General features: G+C 41.1%; 1 protein-coding gene across 1 annotated transcript in view; it reads left to right on the forward strand.

Annotated features, from left to right (window-relative positions):
• OBSCN (obscurin, cytoskeletal calmodulin and titin-interacting RhoGEF) overlaps positions 1–16,477 on the forward strand; it is a 183,000-nt gene that overhangs the window by 148,512 nt on the left and 18,011 nt on the right. Inside the window, 9 exon segments of the mRNA XM_030482854.1 lie at positions 7,752–7,898; positions 7,941–8,009; positions 10,359–10,482; positions 10,825–10,952; positions 11,317–11,429; positions 13,293–13,461; positions 14,297–14,378; positions 14,954–15,154; positions 15,716–15,776. Of these exon segments, the coding sequence (XP_030338714.1) occupies positions 7,752–7,898; positions 7,941–8,009; positions 10,359–10,482; positions 10,825–10,952; positions 11,317–11,429; positions 13,293–13,461; positions 14,297–14,378; positions 14,954–15,154; positions 15,716–15,776 (1,094 nt within the window).

Consider the following 16,477-nt stretch of genomic DNA (forward strand, 5'->3'; position numbering starts at 1 on the left):
CTGGAGAGCAGAGCTGGTGACTTTCGGCCCTGTGTGGCTGCGATAAGAGGGTGGTGAGGAGAAACAGAGAAATGAAAGAGCTGTTCTCTTGATTTATAATCCCAGGTCAGGTCATTGTCTTTACACTTCAGTTAATCCTGTTGCTTGAAGGTAGGGACAGAATCTCAACACAGAAACAAAATCAGCTTTGCCTGTCAGTTTCACTGAACCAGCTACCTCCGCTGTAGAGCATTGGCTTCCTCGTGCTTGCAAAGCAAACACTGTCTTTACCTTCAAGTTTTTCCATGTAAGAAATGCCACTGAAAAATCTGCAGGAAAAACTGCATGTTAAATGTATAAATTAAGAGCACCGAAGTCTAAATTGACAGGTTCTTGACCCCAGATTTTAAAGCTATTTATTTGATCCAACTTCATCTGTAGCTCATTTAAAGTTAAAGTTTGTCCTGGCATGGGAGCAGAAGATTGTTTTGATACAAGATGTGCATACATGGATGCTGAGAAGTGCCAGCGGCTTTGAATATGTCAAAAAATCTAAAGTGAGCTCAGCAGAAGTATACTCAGATATTATAATTGTGCATCCCAGCTTGGTTTGGTACTCCTATGTCAATTAGTAGTAATAGGATCAGGCTGTGTCAGCAAAAATGATATTATGAGGAAGAAAAATAAGTGTATTTGGGTATAGATGACTTGTGCAGGAATGCCCTTGAAGTGTAACTGTTGTGCATGTTAAAATGCAGATCTCTGGTCTGAAAAGTCTTTAATAAACAAAATAGAGATATGTTAAGTTCATTAAAAAGACAAACTGCTGACCCTATTGTAGTAAAAGGCATTTTGCCATTGAATTTGATGAAACAAGGCTTTTAGCCAAGAATACTCAGGAAAAGTTTAAATTCCTTGAGTGTTTAAGATATTTGGGTGAAACTGCTATATTGGTCCAAAGTAGCATAGTGGGTGGCCAACACAAGTCACACAAAATATAGCAGCATCCAGAAGAACATTTCTTAGATCAACATATTCATTGTGTGTTCATGCACTCAAGGAGGTTAATGGAGCTAGGGTCCCCCTGGGGGAAAGGGCACTGATGTTTTCCCTGGATCAAAAAGTAAGTGGAGATGGGCATGTGGGTGTGTGCGTTGCGTGTGTATCCCTTCTGAAATGACACGCTTCGCCAAAAGCTGAAGTGCTCACAAAACTAACCCCACTGTAGCGCCTTGATCGACAATAGCATGTGCTGATGGAGTGTGGCTCCTCAAAAAGTCTCGTCTTCCTGCCAACTCCATTCCAACCCTTTCTATCATCAGAGAGGAAACGATAACCACTGTGGTGAAGAGCCCAAGACAAAGGGGAAGGGTTTCTCCTGCGCGTTCTTCTTCAGGTCATTCGCCTTCCCGCTCCCCGAGAGCGGAGCCAACTCCAGAGCCAGTCTATGTTTCAAAGATCAGGCAGCCTGTCCACAGATATGAGCAGGAGGCAACACCGAAGTCTGCTGTTCCCATGCTTTTTGTCACAGAACCAGAGGACAGGCAAGGAGCAGCAGCAAGAGATTTCACCAAAGAGACCAATGTGGAAGAGAAAAAGCCCAAATGGGTTGAAGTGGAAGAAATAATTGAATTCAAGGTGAAAAAATCACCAAAACCTGCAAGGAAAAGAGGCTCTTCCCCAGTAAAACAAGAAAAAGATGAATCAGGGGTGTTAACATTCACTTTTCCTAGCCCAAGGCCTAGGCGTTCCCCAGAAGATGATCCAAACACAAACAATTCCAACAATAAACTGGTGGAACAGTCAAAATCTTTGCCTAATGACAGTCTCTCTGAAGCTGATATCCAGCCCCTGGTGTATGCAACCGAAGAGGAAGAACCTCAAGTCAGCAACGAAGACAGAAGCTTCCCGTGTGGGTCCGAACAAATAGGAAATAATTCATTTATAGACTATGGAACAGAAGGAAAGAGCCTCCCACAGGAAACAAGTGCTCACTATAGGTCAGATGTTGCTTCCCCCCTGCTTGCCTGTGGGGGTGAGCCTTTGATCTTCAGATTTGAGACAGCTGCTGCAGACCAGCACGAACTTCTGTTCTCACTAGCGAGTCCAGAGGTTAAGGAAGAGACAGATGAATTAAACATATCTTGGCCTGTTGAAGAGGAGGTACACGAAGTAAAGCAAGATGTCCTTCCAGAAGAGGATAATGTCATTATAGTAGATGAACCAGAGGAACTACAGGCAGATGACATTAGCACCCGGGACCGCAAAATCTTAACCCACAATGGAAAATTATTAACTTTGGAGGATCTTGAAGATTATGTTCCTGAAGAAGGTGAGACCTACGGGTGTGATGACAAGAACTGTACGGCAGAGAAACCCTGCGAGATCTCCGTGCTCCAGACAGAGATTAATGAGCCAACAATTGGGAAACCAGTGCTGCTGAATCTGGGGAGACCTGTGGTGTCTAAGCCCAGGCAAAGATTTTTCAGCCAGTTGGAGGAGCACATTCCTGGGGGCATGTTCATGTCAGCATCTAGAGTAACCGGTGTGCAGTCTGTAGGCCCCTCAAACATCTCTTTCCATGTGAGTGATACCCGCATGTCAGTGACACCCGGAGTGCATGCAGCAACAGCAGCAGCTTCTCCTGGTCCCTCCTTCATGGTGAAACCATCTTTCTGCACTGGAGTCCAACTCTCAGCAGACAATGGACAGTCAAGCTTTAAAACTGAAGTTTCCACAAGAACCCTCAGCTATGGGACTGTTGGCGAGCCTGTTACCTTGCACATTAGCACAGAAGACCTCTCCCAAAGCTGAAGAGATGCAAACATAATTTTCAACACAAAAGAAAGCCGCATTTTAGGAAAAAGAACTGATCAAAATTGTTGTAGGTGAGGGGAATTGGTGAAAAGGATTACAAGGTAACATGTACAAGGGAATACCTTTGAGGGAAATATATTTAAATATGTTATGTTGAGCTTTTCCAGTCTTAAAGGGAACATGTCTGTCAGAACAGTTTGTGATTTTAAAAGTTTTGATCGAGGTGAACATATATCATTCCATAGTGAAGCAGTGATGGTAGGTTTAGGAAAAGACTGATTCTCCTGCCTATGACAGAAATATAAATGAATAAGCACGATTTTGTCCATGAACTAAGAAATTATTTCAAGTGTCAATTTTACGTTATTTTGTCAAGAAGGTGAAAGCATCTAAGCTTTTTAGCATCCTTCAGCAGCCCAGGATAGGAGGACTGTTTCCAGCTAAAGCAATCTCCTATCACTGTGTGTGCCCAAAGGACATGAAGCTTCACACTGTCTTGACTCTACTATACATGTTTGACATCGATTAGTTCTAACAAATTTTATTCATAAACCTTTCAACATGCATAGTCTGTTTACATTATTTGAAACTTCTGCCACAGAATGAAAAATATAGAGAATACTGCATTTACTCAGGATGCAAAGGGCTCCTCAGGTCTTTTGGCTGAATTCCTAATTTGACTTAAGTCAGTGGTGAAAGTTCCACTGATTGAGGAAGCAAGGATTTCATTGTTCTCTTCTACTTTAAGTAAAAAACCCCTCTGTCTTGTTTAAATGACTGCTATTTTCAAGTCCACTTCCTAGTTGTCTAAAGATGCAGGTTTCATTATTCTGCATCCTAGTGTAGTGGATTTTTAAACCATATATTTTAAAATACAGATTTACTTAACATGCACCAAAAGATTAAAGTGCTACACAAAATGACTTCTGCATCTAATGCTAACACAAAGAACCACAGATGCGGTCTTTGTCAAAAACTATTACTGGAAGAATATTTTGTCTCCTGTACATGCCAGTGGTGAAACATAACTGTTAACAGATTGATGGATAATGTCTGCTATATGTGCTAAGAGGAATTCACCACTGAGCTACAGCAAAGTAGCAGGAGCACAAAGACAGTTTAAAAAAAAAAATAAAAAAGAAAATAATTCTTTACTATAAATGCCTGGCTGAAAGATACATCTGTGCAAAATGTATTCAGCTGCTTGGAAGCAATTGCAGTGCAATACTGCGATTGCATCGTATTACTGTAACCATGTAGGCTGACTTGTCTTGTAGAGGTGCTGCCTTCTGTTGAGTTTCTCTGGAGCTTTGCAGTGGGATCACTGATTGAGGGAAAGGCTAAGATGCACTGAGCACGGCCCATTCCTGTTGGCTTCACCAAAAATGGATGTTGCACAGACCTTCAAGTTGCTTGGCCCTGGAAAAAAGTGAACTCATAGGCCCAAATATTGGTCCCAGTTGAAGTCAGCTGAAGAGTTTGTCATTGATTTTAGTAGGACCAAGCATTGGCCCTCTTTATCTGACAAAGATATGGGGTGAAAATTCCCAACACCTTGTCCCAGCTGAGTTGTGTAGAACTGTTGCAATAGAAGATGTTTTCATTTAGATGGTGTAGGGAAACCAGAAATGCTCAGTCACAGCTGAATTTCTAAATAGCATGAAGAGAAAGGATTGAGTGAGTTTCTGTCTTGGAAATGTATTCATGATGTTGTCTCAGTGTTTCCCAGCTAGGTAATTTTGTGGAGCTTGTTATGGAGTCCTACAGGGAATAATCCCACTAACAGGGACTGAATTTACAAAGGGTGCTTGTAGAAAAGAAAACACCATTCTTTTTTCTTTCTGTGGCTGCACCTTGGTAATGTGCTGACTAAAATGAACATATTGATTTCACAGACTTTTACTTTCAATATCCAAACAGGATATTACATGTAATACCATGTTCACTGCCCTCATGATAAAGGATGCTTTTCCAGTGATTACATATGGTGAAATAACTCAAGCCTCTTTTATGTTACTCTCCTGGGTTTTTTATAACATCACCTTGGTTTATACTATTTGTTTTATAAGTAAGTAATATGATGGATATATATTAGTGCTTTTTTCATATATCGCACTCTATGTTGGAAAGTAACAGACATACAACAGGGAAATACTTTCAAAACTAATTTCTTTTATATTGGGCCTGATTCTGATCTCAGTTATTCCAGTATCAATCTAGAATAATTTCACAGAAGGAAGTGAATTTCACTCATATTTACAAAGATACTGCTGAGAAAGAATTTGCCCTATGATAGATTTCAAAAATATAATATTAATCCGAAAGATAATAAAGATGTGTAAAGGAATACGGAGGTTTCCTCCTGTTGTGGTTGATGCTCAGGTTTTTCTAAAGAAGTTAAAAGATTACAGTTCGGATGGTTGTAGAAGAAATAACTATAGTTTGATCCATTGGCTCAAAGCAATTAACATCTGTTTACATTTTCTTTTGAAATTTAAGCAAAAGATAATCAATTGAAAGGAATTTTTAAAATTCTATGCAGAACTGTTCAAAAAGTGAAAGGTTTATGAAAAGTTCATTACATATACTTCCAAAATGTTTTCCTAGAGGTTAAAAATTATGCTTTTAAGTGATTAAACTGTGTAGATAACTAATGAGACGTGTGGGGGTTTATTTCTTGTAGATGAAAACATACAGCTGTATTAAAAATTTTAATACAAAGAAAGTTTTACTAAAATTCCTGCAGGTAAATGGGTATTGGTAAAGTGGAAACTTCAGTTTGCTTGACATACAAAAAGAAAAAACACACCCAAAAAAAAATCAAATATGCTGTTAGATGCTGAGTTTATGTCAATAAACATCTTGCATCAGCTGTCACTGAATTCACTGGGTTTCTGTGTTCTTCTCTGTTCACGGCACTTGATAGTCGATCAGCTCATCTGCTTCTCCCGTTGACTTCAGCAGGATCTGGGTGGCAAACCAAAGAACATTAATGCAGTTGGGCTCTGGCTTCTTTTTTTATTAACAGCTTCAGAAGTGTTCAAGTGAAAGAACCTGGTTTTAAGGGTACTTTCAGATCTGTGAGTCAAAATTTTGAATGATGTTCATCCTCTTGGGTTCTTCTCTGAGGCTGGATTGGAACTTCAAATATGTGTCAGTCTTGTGTTCCTGGTTATTGTCTGAAGGAGATATGAGGCAGAAAGGTTCACAGTTGAGATTTTAGAATTGGGAAACAGGCTGTCCATCACAGGTGTGTCATTACTGTGGTATGTACCTCAGCTAATATAAAAGCTCCTCAGGTCAGCAGCTTGAATCATAGCGTGCAACAGCCCTAAACAGGGAGGAAAATGGCATGGGGAAGACCTGTAGTTATGTATTACTTGTATATACATACCTGGGAATATATTTTCTCATTGAGAGTTAGTAAGAGTGTTTTATGCCTTTCCAAACAGTTCACTTGTTGGCAGCTGCCCAGCTCATAGGACAGCACCAGTTGGCAGCAATCACAACAGGAACACCAGACAATCGAAGTAGTTATCTAGGAAAATATTTAAAGATGATGAACATTGATGGGCAGTCTGGGACATAATGTGAGCAAAACTTGCTTTTTCCATCAGCAAACCCAGAACTGAAATATTTCATAACCACTGCATTCATGGAGAGGACATTGAAAACAAAAATCAAGTGAGATATCTTCAAAGGGGGCTGATCCAAACGTACCCTTCAACTTTACCTGCTAAAGTCTATCATGGGAATTTACTTTCTTAAGGCTGGGATAGGAGCAGAATCAAAACAGCTACAGGACATGCTCCTGTGTGAACAACATAGAGTTGTCAGAGTCATTTGTGTGCAAGTGCTCTTATTTTTTCTTGAACCACATGATGATTCCAGTTTGCACTCTTGCTTGACAAGCAATAACATCATGATCATGATAAATTGTCTTAGTTTGACATGCATTTCTCTGTCTTAATAGTCACTTGAGGGTTTCCCTAGATATTGTCTAACCCTTTGTAGTGCCTCTTCAAGATTTGTGGAAGGTGCATAGGCAGGACATTGGTTGAGATGAGCTCCTGAGGTCCTATGATCCCATCCTAGCCTAGCTTCTTCTACTCCACTGACCAGGGATGAGACCATGGTATTTGTCTCCTGGGTGGCCATTCTGAAAAGACATATGTTTGAAAATCCATCTTTCTGTGTAGGCGGCTTTTGTCTTCTCTCTGCCTTCAAGACTGTGAATTTATTGAGGCAGGAGTTATATCTTCCTTTGTATAATGCTTCCTTATACAAAACTGCTGTACAGACCAGGTGATTTTGCCATTGCAAGATACTCTAGAAGCATAGGCTGGTTATTTATTAAAAGTCCCAGGTCCCTTCTAGTGCAGATCCTACCAAAAATATTCAGATATTGTAAAGTAGGATGAATACATTACTCTAGAGCATGGAGTAGCTTTTCTCTCACGCTTACAGACTCATGAAGCAGAATAGCCATCCCTTCTTTCCCCTGCCCTTCTTCAGAGTCACCAGTGATGCTGGTACCTGCTCATTCCTTCTCCTTTCCTGTGAGAATAACATCCTCCTTTCACCTAGGGTCTGTATAAGTGCAGTGGGTCACTGCTGGGTTAATTTCATTGATCTTAATAAAGGTATTTTTGACAGAGCAGCCAATGTAGTGTTGAAGAGTGGCAGATGGATCCTTTGTTCTGCTGTCGGAGAGAGGGTGTGTGTGTGTGCACAGTGTCCTCAACCTGGTGAGATATGTCTTTCTGAAGTGTGTTATGCCAACCTTCTTATTTTAAGTCTTAGCTACGTTCCCTCTTGCTGGACTAAGCATTTCTGCATCAGCTCTTTTCTCCAGGAAGGGAAAATGATACAATTGTAAATATTTCCATGGGTTAGATGATGCTGCTGTTTTCTTTTTACCCTGAAGAGAGAAAAGCTATTGTTCTTGTCTGTAGGAATGACTTCCCCACAGTCAGAGATGGAGACTTCTGTCCAGGCCTCGCTTCAGCGTGCTGATAAGGAGATCAAGAAAGCTCTAAAGAAACTCGTGGACACGGCATCAATGCTGGTGACTCTTCCTCTGGGCATGCAAGAAGGAACTGGTGGCCTTGGCCTTCCTGAGTACATTCCTTCAGACCGCTCAGAAACAGCAGCTGGGCCCTCGGTAGTAGTTCATGAAGCCAGTACCCAAACCCAGACTGCTGGAGGGCATGGTAGGTTTGGCACGAATCTGGAAAATGTCCCATGGGAGTCAAGAGAAGGAACACACCAATAATAATTTTTTTCCCCATCGTTCTTTTGTTTTGTTGTGTTTTGACAATTGAAGATTAAGAGAGGACATTCAGACCCAAAGACACACGGGGCTGTGGGCTGGGGTTAGGTTGGACACAAGTTTGGGGCACATCTTTCTGGAAACAGAAAACTGTGTCTGAAGTAGAGTTTGGTTCATCACCTGCCCAAAATGGAGGTATAGGGGATTTTTTTCCACATTTGGGCTTTGGACCCAGGGCTTGCTTCAAACATTTTTGGGGGAGAAGAGGGGATGGGAGTCTACCTTACATTTATATAAGTTTTTTTATTTGGTAGGGAGAGTAAAAGAGGTTGCTTTTCTTTTATTGTTTGCCATAAACAAGCTGGAAATGTGTTTAACACTCCTGTATCAACTATTAGACTTTCTAGGATGTTCAGTGCATCAAGTTCACCTGCATGTTACTGGCTCTGGAGCCTTAGTAGATTCCTTATCAGTTTCTGTGTGACTAAAACCAATGATACGTGTGATTGTCTTGCCAGAACAAGTCTTCCGTCTTGGCATTATTGAAAAAAAAAACCAAAACCAAAACATGACTAAGCAGCAACCCTTCCAGTTTTCCTCCTTCTTCTGCCATACCAACTTGTCTAAGCTGTCTCTGTGTCAAGTCAGAGTAACTGTCCTCCACCAGTGTTGACTTAAAATGACAATGTCAAGTAGCCTTCAACCTTCAAACTCCAGATGCTGTTTTAGAAAAAAGATATTCTTGTCTAAAACTTAACAAGGTTAGAAATAGATTTAGTGGAATCAGACATTAAATAACTACATTAAAAAATGGCAGAGCTTTGAAATCTTTTTTCCTTTCTAGGAGGAAATCATCTACAAAAATAATCCTCTTGTGAAGTGGGATGACTCAAAAATCATAATTAATGTCAACTTGCAGATTATTTCCTTAGTCATAACTACAGAGACAGTATGATAATGAATGAGATGGTTTTGCAGTCTTTGCATCTGAGAAAACTAAACATGTTATTAACATGGAGAATTATTTTAATAAAACGGAGACTTGACAATTGTCCCTATCATCACATGCTTTGAATAAAAAGAAGGCAAATATTTTGATCGTGCTGGCAATAGAAAAGCACAAACTCACCAATCTGGGAACTCTGACCCTGCCAGTAATGCCTTGAATAACCATGTTTTCCATCCCAATAGAGCTGGTTTATGCGATTTCTAGAAAACTGCTGCCTTTATTGCAAAACCAGCCAGCTCCAAACATCCCTAGAGTGCTCCCCAAAAAGGCCCTTCCTGCGGGGACAAGGCTCCTCTTGATTTAACCTTTTCTCCTCAGATGAAAAAAGAGATGATGCACTTTATCCTGTAGCGTAACTACAATGAACAATATAAAAGACTACTTCTGGAATGGAAGATCAAACCAGGTTTTGAAGATATATCTGATAAAATAACTAATAATAAAAGAAGAACAATACTGAACTGCCATCAAGCTGCACCATCTTTTTGTTTCCTTGTTCCTATAAGCCACATATGCCAGACCTAATTCTAGTGTAACTCAGAGTTGTATGAGGACATTTACAAAGAACCCAGTGGAGGTGCACCAATGCTGACTTTATAACATCACCAGGTCTTCCATATTAACAAACCTCCATATTATCTCCGTATTAGTTTTATCCCCAGCCAGAGCCTGCCGTAATCACCAGTTTTACACTGATGTAACCTTACTCATTTCACTGATGCTGTCTGTGATTGCACCAATGAGTCAAGGACGCAATGCCTAACTAACTGAAACATTCATGTGTACAAAGCTAACATTGGGCATTCCTGGAAAGTATTTAAAAGATGTGTAGATGTGGCACACTTGGCAGTGCTGGGTTAATGGTTTGACTTGATGATCTTAAGGGTCTTTTCCAAACTAAACGATTCTATGATTTCATCATAGCCATGAGCTGGAACCCAAACAGCATTAAATGATCTCCTATAAAGGATGTACTGAACTCATGCTATCCTTTCAGTCATCCCTTTTGTTCTTGTCCCTGCTGACTGCCTTTCTTATTTTTATCTGTGTGTGTTTCCTTACAGAAAATTTAGTTTTGCCCAGTCAGCAATGTGCCACTGTTCAGTCTTGCTGGTGTTATTCAAGCCCTTTGCTTCATGTGGTCTCCTCTTAGCTTCAGCTGAGGTCAGACAGCTGTAGTTCTGACACAAGGCAGACTAGACATGGCTCCAAAGGTTTGCTCTGGGTTTCAGGTATGCTGTCATAGGTGATGTGTATAACTTGCCCTATTTCTCCTGCCAGAAAAAGCACAAAGGCAGATTCTAGCTGAAGAACCAGGTGTGCCAAAGCCCAGTCCCAGTCCTTCCCATGAAGAGACAGCTGCTGGAGAGGAAAGCACTCAGGAGCGTACTGTTCCTATTACCAGGTAAATAAATACCCATCTCAGTATACACATTTCCGAATGTGGCAGGCTTTGTTGTAAGAAAAGCAAGTCCTCTGTGGTGGAGGAAGCAAGTGGTGACTTGAACGGATTCTTGTAAGTTTGTTATTTTTTTTAGAATTCTATTCACACATGCATTATGCAAGAAGGATATAACAGGTTGGAAAGAACATAATTCCCCCAAAACAAAATTCTTCTTGTATTAATTTTAAGTAAATAATTATCTGTGTGGTGGTTAAACACATAGATCAATGGCAGGTTGTAATCCTGCATGCCTGTAGTTGTACATGACTATGTAATGATCTTTTCTCTTGGGCTTCATGAAAGAACATCACCGGAGACAGAAGACTGGTACAGAAGAGAAGGAGATGTGGTCTGGGATGTACACAGTGAAGTTTATATTGAGACCACGGAAAGAACTTGCGTGTATAAGACTGAGGAGAAGACCCCAACAAGTAAGAAAACCTTGTTTCCCTTTCCCACATCCTGTAATTGTCTTTGTCTTCTCTTTGGGTAATAACGCCTAATGACTGTTGTGGGTTTTGGTTTTTTTTTATAATGCTTCCATTTTTTCAGCAGTAACTGTTCATTAAACAAAAAGTAATAAACTCCTTATCATGAAGATAAGAAGCCTAAAAGTATTGCTGGTGTAAAGAAACACAAGTATATTGCTGTGATATCTCTTGATTTGACATTAAGCTAATGTTATATCCTAAATGGCCAGTCCAATAAATCCCATTTGAGTAATTCAACCTGTATAAGCACACTATGAGTAAAGTTATTGTATCGTGCTTGCATCAAAACTTTGTGTCTCACCAGGTCCTCCCTATATGCAAGTGACAATAGAGGATGTGCAGGTGAATTCTGGTGAGTGTGCCAAATTTCAGGCAGTCATTGAAGGAACCCCTCAGCCCACCGTTTTGTGGTTTAAGGTAAGTGCAGACTTTTCTCTGGCTGAGAGTAAGGACTGCAGAAAGGACTGTATGGCTGTACTTTTGTGGGGAATTTCTTTTGCGCTTTCATCCTGCACATCTTACTCTGATTCTGGGTCCTATCTATAGACTTTGTTGAACCAGCTGCAGTTCTCACTGGAACCACCAACCATGCATGTCATCCTGTGTTGCCTCCAGTGTCACCATGGCTCCTTTTGCTGAGCAGGCAACCAAGATAATTCTGGGGACCAAGATGGGCTGGAAAGGAGATTGGTTCCTGTTCTGAGAGCCACCAAGATGTGTGCTGCTGTTTTGGGGGCAGGGAAGGAATTCAGAGTGGTTAATTCCAATTGTCAATATGATTTCCGGGCACTGTATCTTTTATGCAGCTACTTGGTAAAATGAATGTGACTAAGGACAATGAATATCCTATAGAAAGGAAGGAGAAATAACTGATTATTCCCCAGTCACATCCCTGAAATGAGCCAGTGTTGTTCTATAATGATTGTCTGTAACTCCTCTGTTCAACTGTTTTGTACACACAAGTTTTATTTCCTTTTTTTTTTTCTGTATGGGAAGTGCAAGGATGGGCTACTCAGACAAATAAAATAACCTTAAAAAACACAAGCAAAAATGCAAAGAGCCCCCTCCCACATGCACACACCTGAACACCTTGAAAAGAATAAGAACAAGGCAACAATATATGATACCACGCTGTCATTCTTGCAATAGCTGACAATTTCAGCTCAGAGTTATGGCAAGTAAGCTGAACTTTTACCTATTTACTAACCCACAGTAAAGGTCTCCACATGCTTATCTCATCTCCTCTTGCACCCATGCAAGTGCCTTGCATGTACAGTGTCCTTTGTCAAGGAGTTCAACCCAATAACAGTATGCTGCCTGAAGTGCCACCTCTTTGTGGCTGTTGTGTACATATTTGCCACCATATTTTGCTGAGCAGGCAACCAAGATAATTCTGAGGACCAAGATGGGCTGGAAAGGAGATTGGTTCCAGACCACCCCTTCCAGGCTGAAGAGCTCCAACTTGCTCTGTCAATCCTCATCTGGAAGATGTTACAGGAAGAACATTGCTGCAACAGTACCACACCCTGGGCAAACCAAGGATTTATAAGATGCTTTCTGTCTTATTCTTAATTTCTTCCCTCATAATTTCTAACATCTGGTACTTTTTGACGGCCACCAAGCACTGAGATGGGGCTGCCATGGAGTGATTTACTGTAACTAGAAGTTTAGCTCCAGTGTAATAAGCAACAGCTCTGAGACCACCATTTCATGTGGGAGAATAGGGTTACATCAATTTACATTTATTGTATCACATACATTTATCTGGCACCTTACTGCCCAGACAGGCAGTTTCATAAGGTCCTTTTCCAAATCTTCATAATCTGCTGTATCACATGCTTTCCCTCCTGTCCTTTTTTTCCATAGCATTTATGCATATGGAAAAATGCATAAATTTTTCCATTTCCACAAATATATGTGGAAGTGCCAGCACAAGCTGGAGACCAGGCAGGAGCACAGTAGCTGATCCTTGTGCTCCCTGGGCTGACTGTTCAGGCACGGTGTGCTGGGAGAACTGAAGAATAAATCACATAGCCCCAGCAATCCCTCCCAAGCCTGTATTCCTATGAATGGGTTATGAAACGAAAACATCATTGGGTGATGTGGAAGCAGGGAAAGTTAGATGTGGAGGACTTCTTCAGCCAGCACTTTTTTAGTGAGATTTCCTAGCCTAAATGGTCTGTGTTGTAGCTGTGCTCATGTATCTTGTTTCTTGAAGTGAGGAAACATCCATTTCCATCTTGTCTTTTCCAGTGCCAAACTGTCATTTCATTATTTCAGGGCACTTCACTGCTGACAGACAGCAACAAGCTCCACCAGGGGAATGAAGGAACAACATATTTCTTAGTCGTGGATAATGCTGTCTTGGAAGATGGTGGTGTTTATACCTGTGTTGCCAAAAATGCAGGAGGGGAGGTTTTGTGCAAAGCAGAGCTTATTGTACGCGAAGGTAATGTCATTCTTTCCACTTCAGGAGTTGCTTCCATAGCCATTGCAGTATGTATTCTGTTGCAGTCATCTTCTGGTGCCCATGTGGTATCTGCTCTGTATTCCTGCATAGCATTTTTCTGTTACCAGTATGGCACTGGTATACATACACACACACACGCACGCATATTGAGATTTTTTTTTTTCTCTGCTTCAGACTACATGATGAACTGGTACAATGCACCACAGAAATAAGCAGGGCCATGACAGGCTGAGAGAGCTGGGGTTGTTCAGCCTGGAGAAGAGAAGGCTCTAGGGACACCTTAAAGCAGTTTCCAGTGCCTAAAGGGGACCTGCAAAAAGTCTGGAGAGGGACTTTTTACAAGGGCATGTAAGGACAGGACAAGGGGGAATGGGTTTAAAACGGCAAAGGAGAGATTTAGATGAAATCTGAGGAAGAAGTTCCTCGCTGTGAGGGTGGTGAGGCCCTGGCACAGGGGCAGTGTTCAAGGCCAGGTTGGACAGGGCTTGGAGCAACCTGGTCTAGTGGAAGATGTCCGTGACCATGGCAGGGAGTTGGAACTGGATGAGCTTTAAGGTCCCAAACCAGTCTACGATTCTATGTCTTTGGTGGTGTTCTGCTCTTGAGGCTGTCTCTTCTATTTGTGCCAGGTAAAGATGCAGCCACAGAGCTCGTATTGATAGATTCTGTCATCGAACAGCTCCATTTAATTCTGTGTACAAGTTTAAAAGATGCCTGTAATTTTTCCTGCCCTAAGTTTTTCTTTTATAACTGCACTCTATTAGCAAGGCATTGTTGTCTGAATATTAACACTTATTTTCTTTCATTTCCAAAGCTAAGAAAGACCAAGCAGCGAAGAAAGTGGCCACCAGGAGAAAGCTCCATTCCCTTTATGAGGTTAAACAGGAGATTGGAAGGTAAATAAGTTTTCCAACTTTATGACATCCCTGCTGGAGAATACCTGATTGCCCATCTGAGCTGCTGAGCATATATATAACCAGTGGTGGGCTCAGCTGCGATAAAATATGGAAAGGTGAAAGTACTGGCAGAACCGAGAGGTCACCCATTGCCGATGTGCTGGAAACATTTCCCTGAAGTTTCTAAGAGAGGATGGTAGAGTACATACAGTCCATTCATAGGTCCTGGCAAGATAGGTGCCCTAGTATGGCTTCTTGGCAGTATTAGAATCACAAGCCCATATCGATGTATGGACAAACACTGAGTCCATCCAAGGGATCCAAGAGCATCAGCCTTTGTCAGCACAAGGCTGCCACCTGAAACAGCTTTTCCCTTTATGTGAACTTGTTGCTTAGTTTTGGATACAGCCAGGAGAGGGCAATAGCACCTCACGATTAAGAAAATGAGCTTTTTATGTTGGAGAATTTAAGCCCTGAGCAGTAGGGAGCTGTCAAAGGCTGAGATGTGGAAAGGTCTACACCCGCTGGGCTTTGAACCGAGTTTGAACAGTGCTTGTCTTTTGATTTTTACACAGGGGCTGCTTTAGCTTTGTGAAACGAGTTGTGCACAAAGGGAACAGAGTGTCTTGTGCTGCCAAATTCATACCTCTGCGAAGCAAAACGAAGGCTCGAGCACATCAGGAGAGAGATATTCTTGCTTCTCTGTCCCATGACAGAATTACCAGGCTCCTGGATCAGTTTGAAACACAGAAAACACTGATTTTGATTCTGGAGTTGTATCCTTTTCTGTGCTGCTTGTCTGAGGAGGCTGGGAAGTACTAGGTAGAGTTCATTTACTAAATAACTAAGCAATTAATAAATTTTTTGTTTTGCTTGACATAACAGGACATGCACAATCTTTCTCTGCACCACAAGATAGCATAGCTCTCTAGGATCTTCACTGAGGTACTATGTTTCTGCTGTTTAAGGAAAAATTATACTTGTAAATGCAAGTGTAAATGAGGTGTTAAACACCGAAACTCTTTTCTGAGACGTCTCTGTTTCCATGAGATCCAGTCTGGGTGAGCATGAGGGAAATGCAGTGCAGAGCAGAAAAGCCCACAGCCAACAGGTAAATGTTAGCACAAGTGACACCATGCTCCTGCTTATAGGGAGCACAAGTTTAGAGAAGCCCAATTCTGCAAGGACATGGCTGTAATAAAGATTTTAACAAATTACATGCACATCACGTTGCCTGAGATCACCTTGTGAATTCTGCTGTTAGCTGGATAGAGCTGGTTACAAAGTAAAAATAAGCATTTAACTGTAGTTCTGTTTTCCCTTAATGCTGTTGTCAGATGCTCCAGCGAAGAGCTCCTTGATCGTTTATTCAAGAAGAGTGTTGTCACTGAAGCAGAGGTAATATCTTTCTTTTTCATTTGAAAGTCCAGAGCTGGTGGGTACCACCAGAGTATCTTCCACCTGCATTTTCCTCTTTGAATACGGAATGTCTTTGAACCAGTGATAATCTGTCAAACCAGAATCAGACTTCAAAATGTGTTTCCATCAATTTTCATTACTGAGGTGAATTTATTTGGGGAATAACTAGAAAGAGGCAGTGGTTTTGACCAGCAGCATTGCATTCGGCCTAATACAGATGATATTTGCTCTATTATCATATTTCTTTGCTATCCATCACATGGAGCTCCTCTATCTTCACATGCTTAATAACGATTTATGCCCTTGCAATTTTACTTCTATCTACGCCATTTCAGTCTCCAAACCGAGATCTGAAATTACAGTTTCTAAGGGTTTTGTTGAGATCCTAGTGCTCAAATTTCAAAATCATAGGCTGGCTTGGGTTGGAAGCATCATCTAGTTCCAATCCCCCGCTCTCTTCTCCAGGCTGAACAGATGTTTCACATCTCCTATCTAGTAGCCACGTGTCCTATATTTATTACTAAAATGGATTTTTCTTAGAAATACTCGAGGGAAACATCATAGAATCATAGAATGGTTTGGGTTGGAAAGGTTCTTTAAGATCAAATGTCAGCCAACTCTATAGAATGTCAAAGGTAGAGGACTTCCAAAGCTGAAGCTAGCTGTAAATCTTCACTCCT

This window comes from Strigops habroptila, chromosome 1 (genome assembly GCF_004027225.2).
Source record: "Strigops habroptila isolate Jane chromosome 1, bStrHab1.2.pri, whole genome shotgun sequence".
NCBI lineage: Eukaryota > Metazoa > Chordata > Aves > Psittaciformes > Psittacidae > Strigops > Strigops habroptila.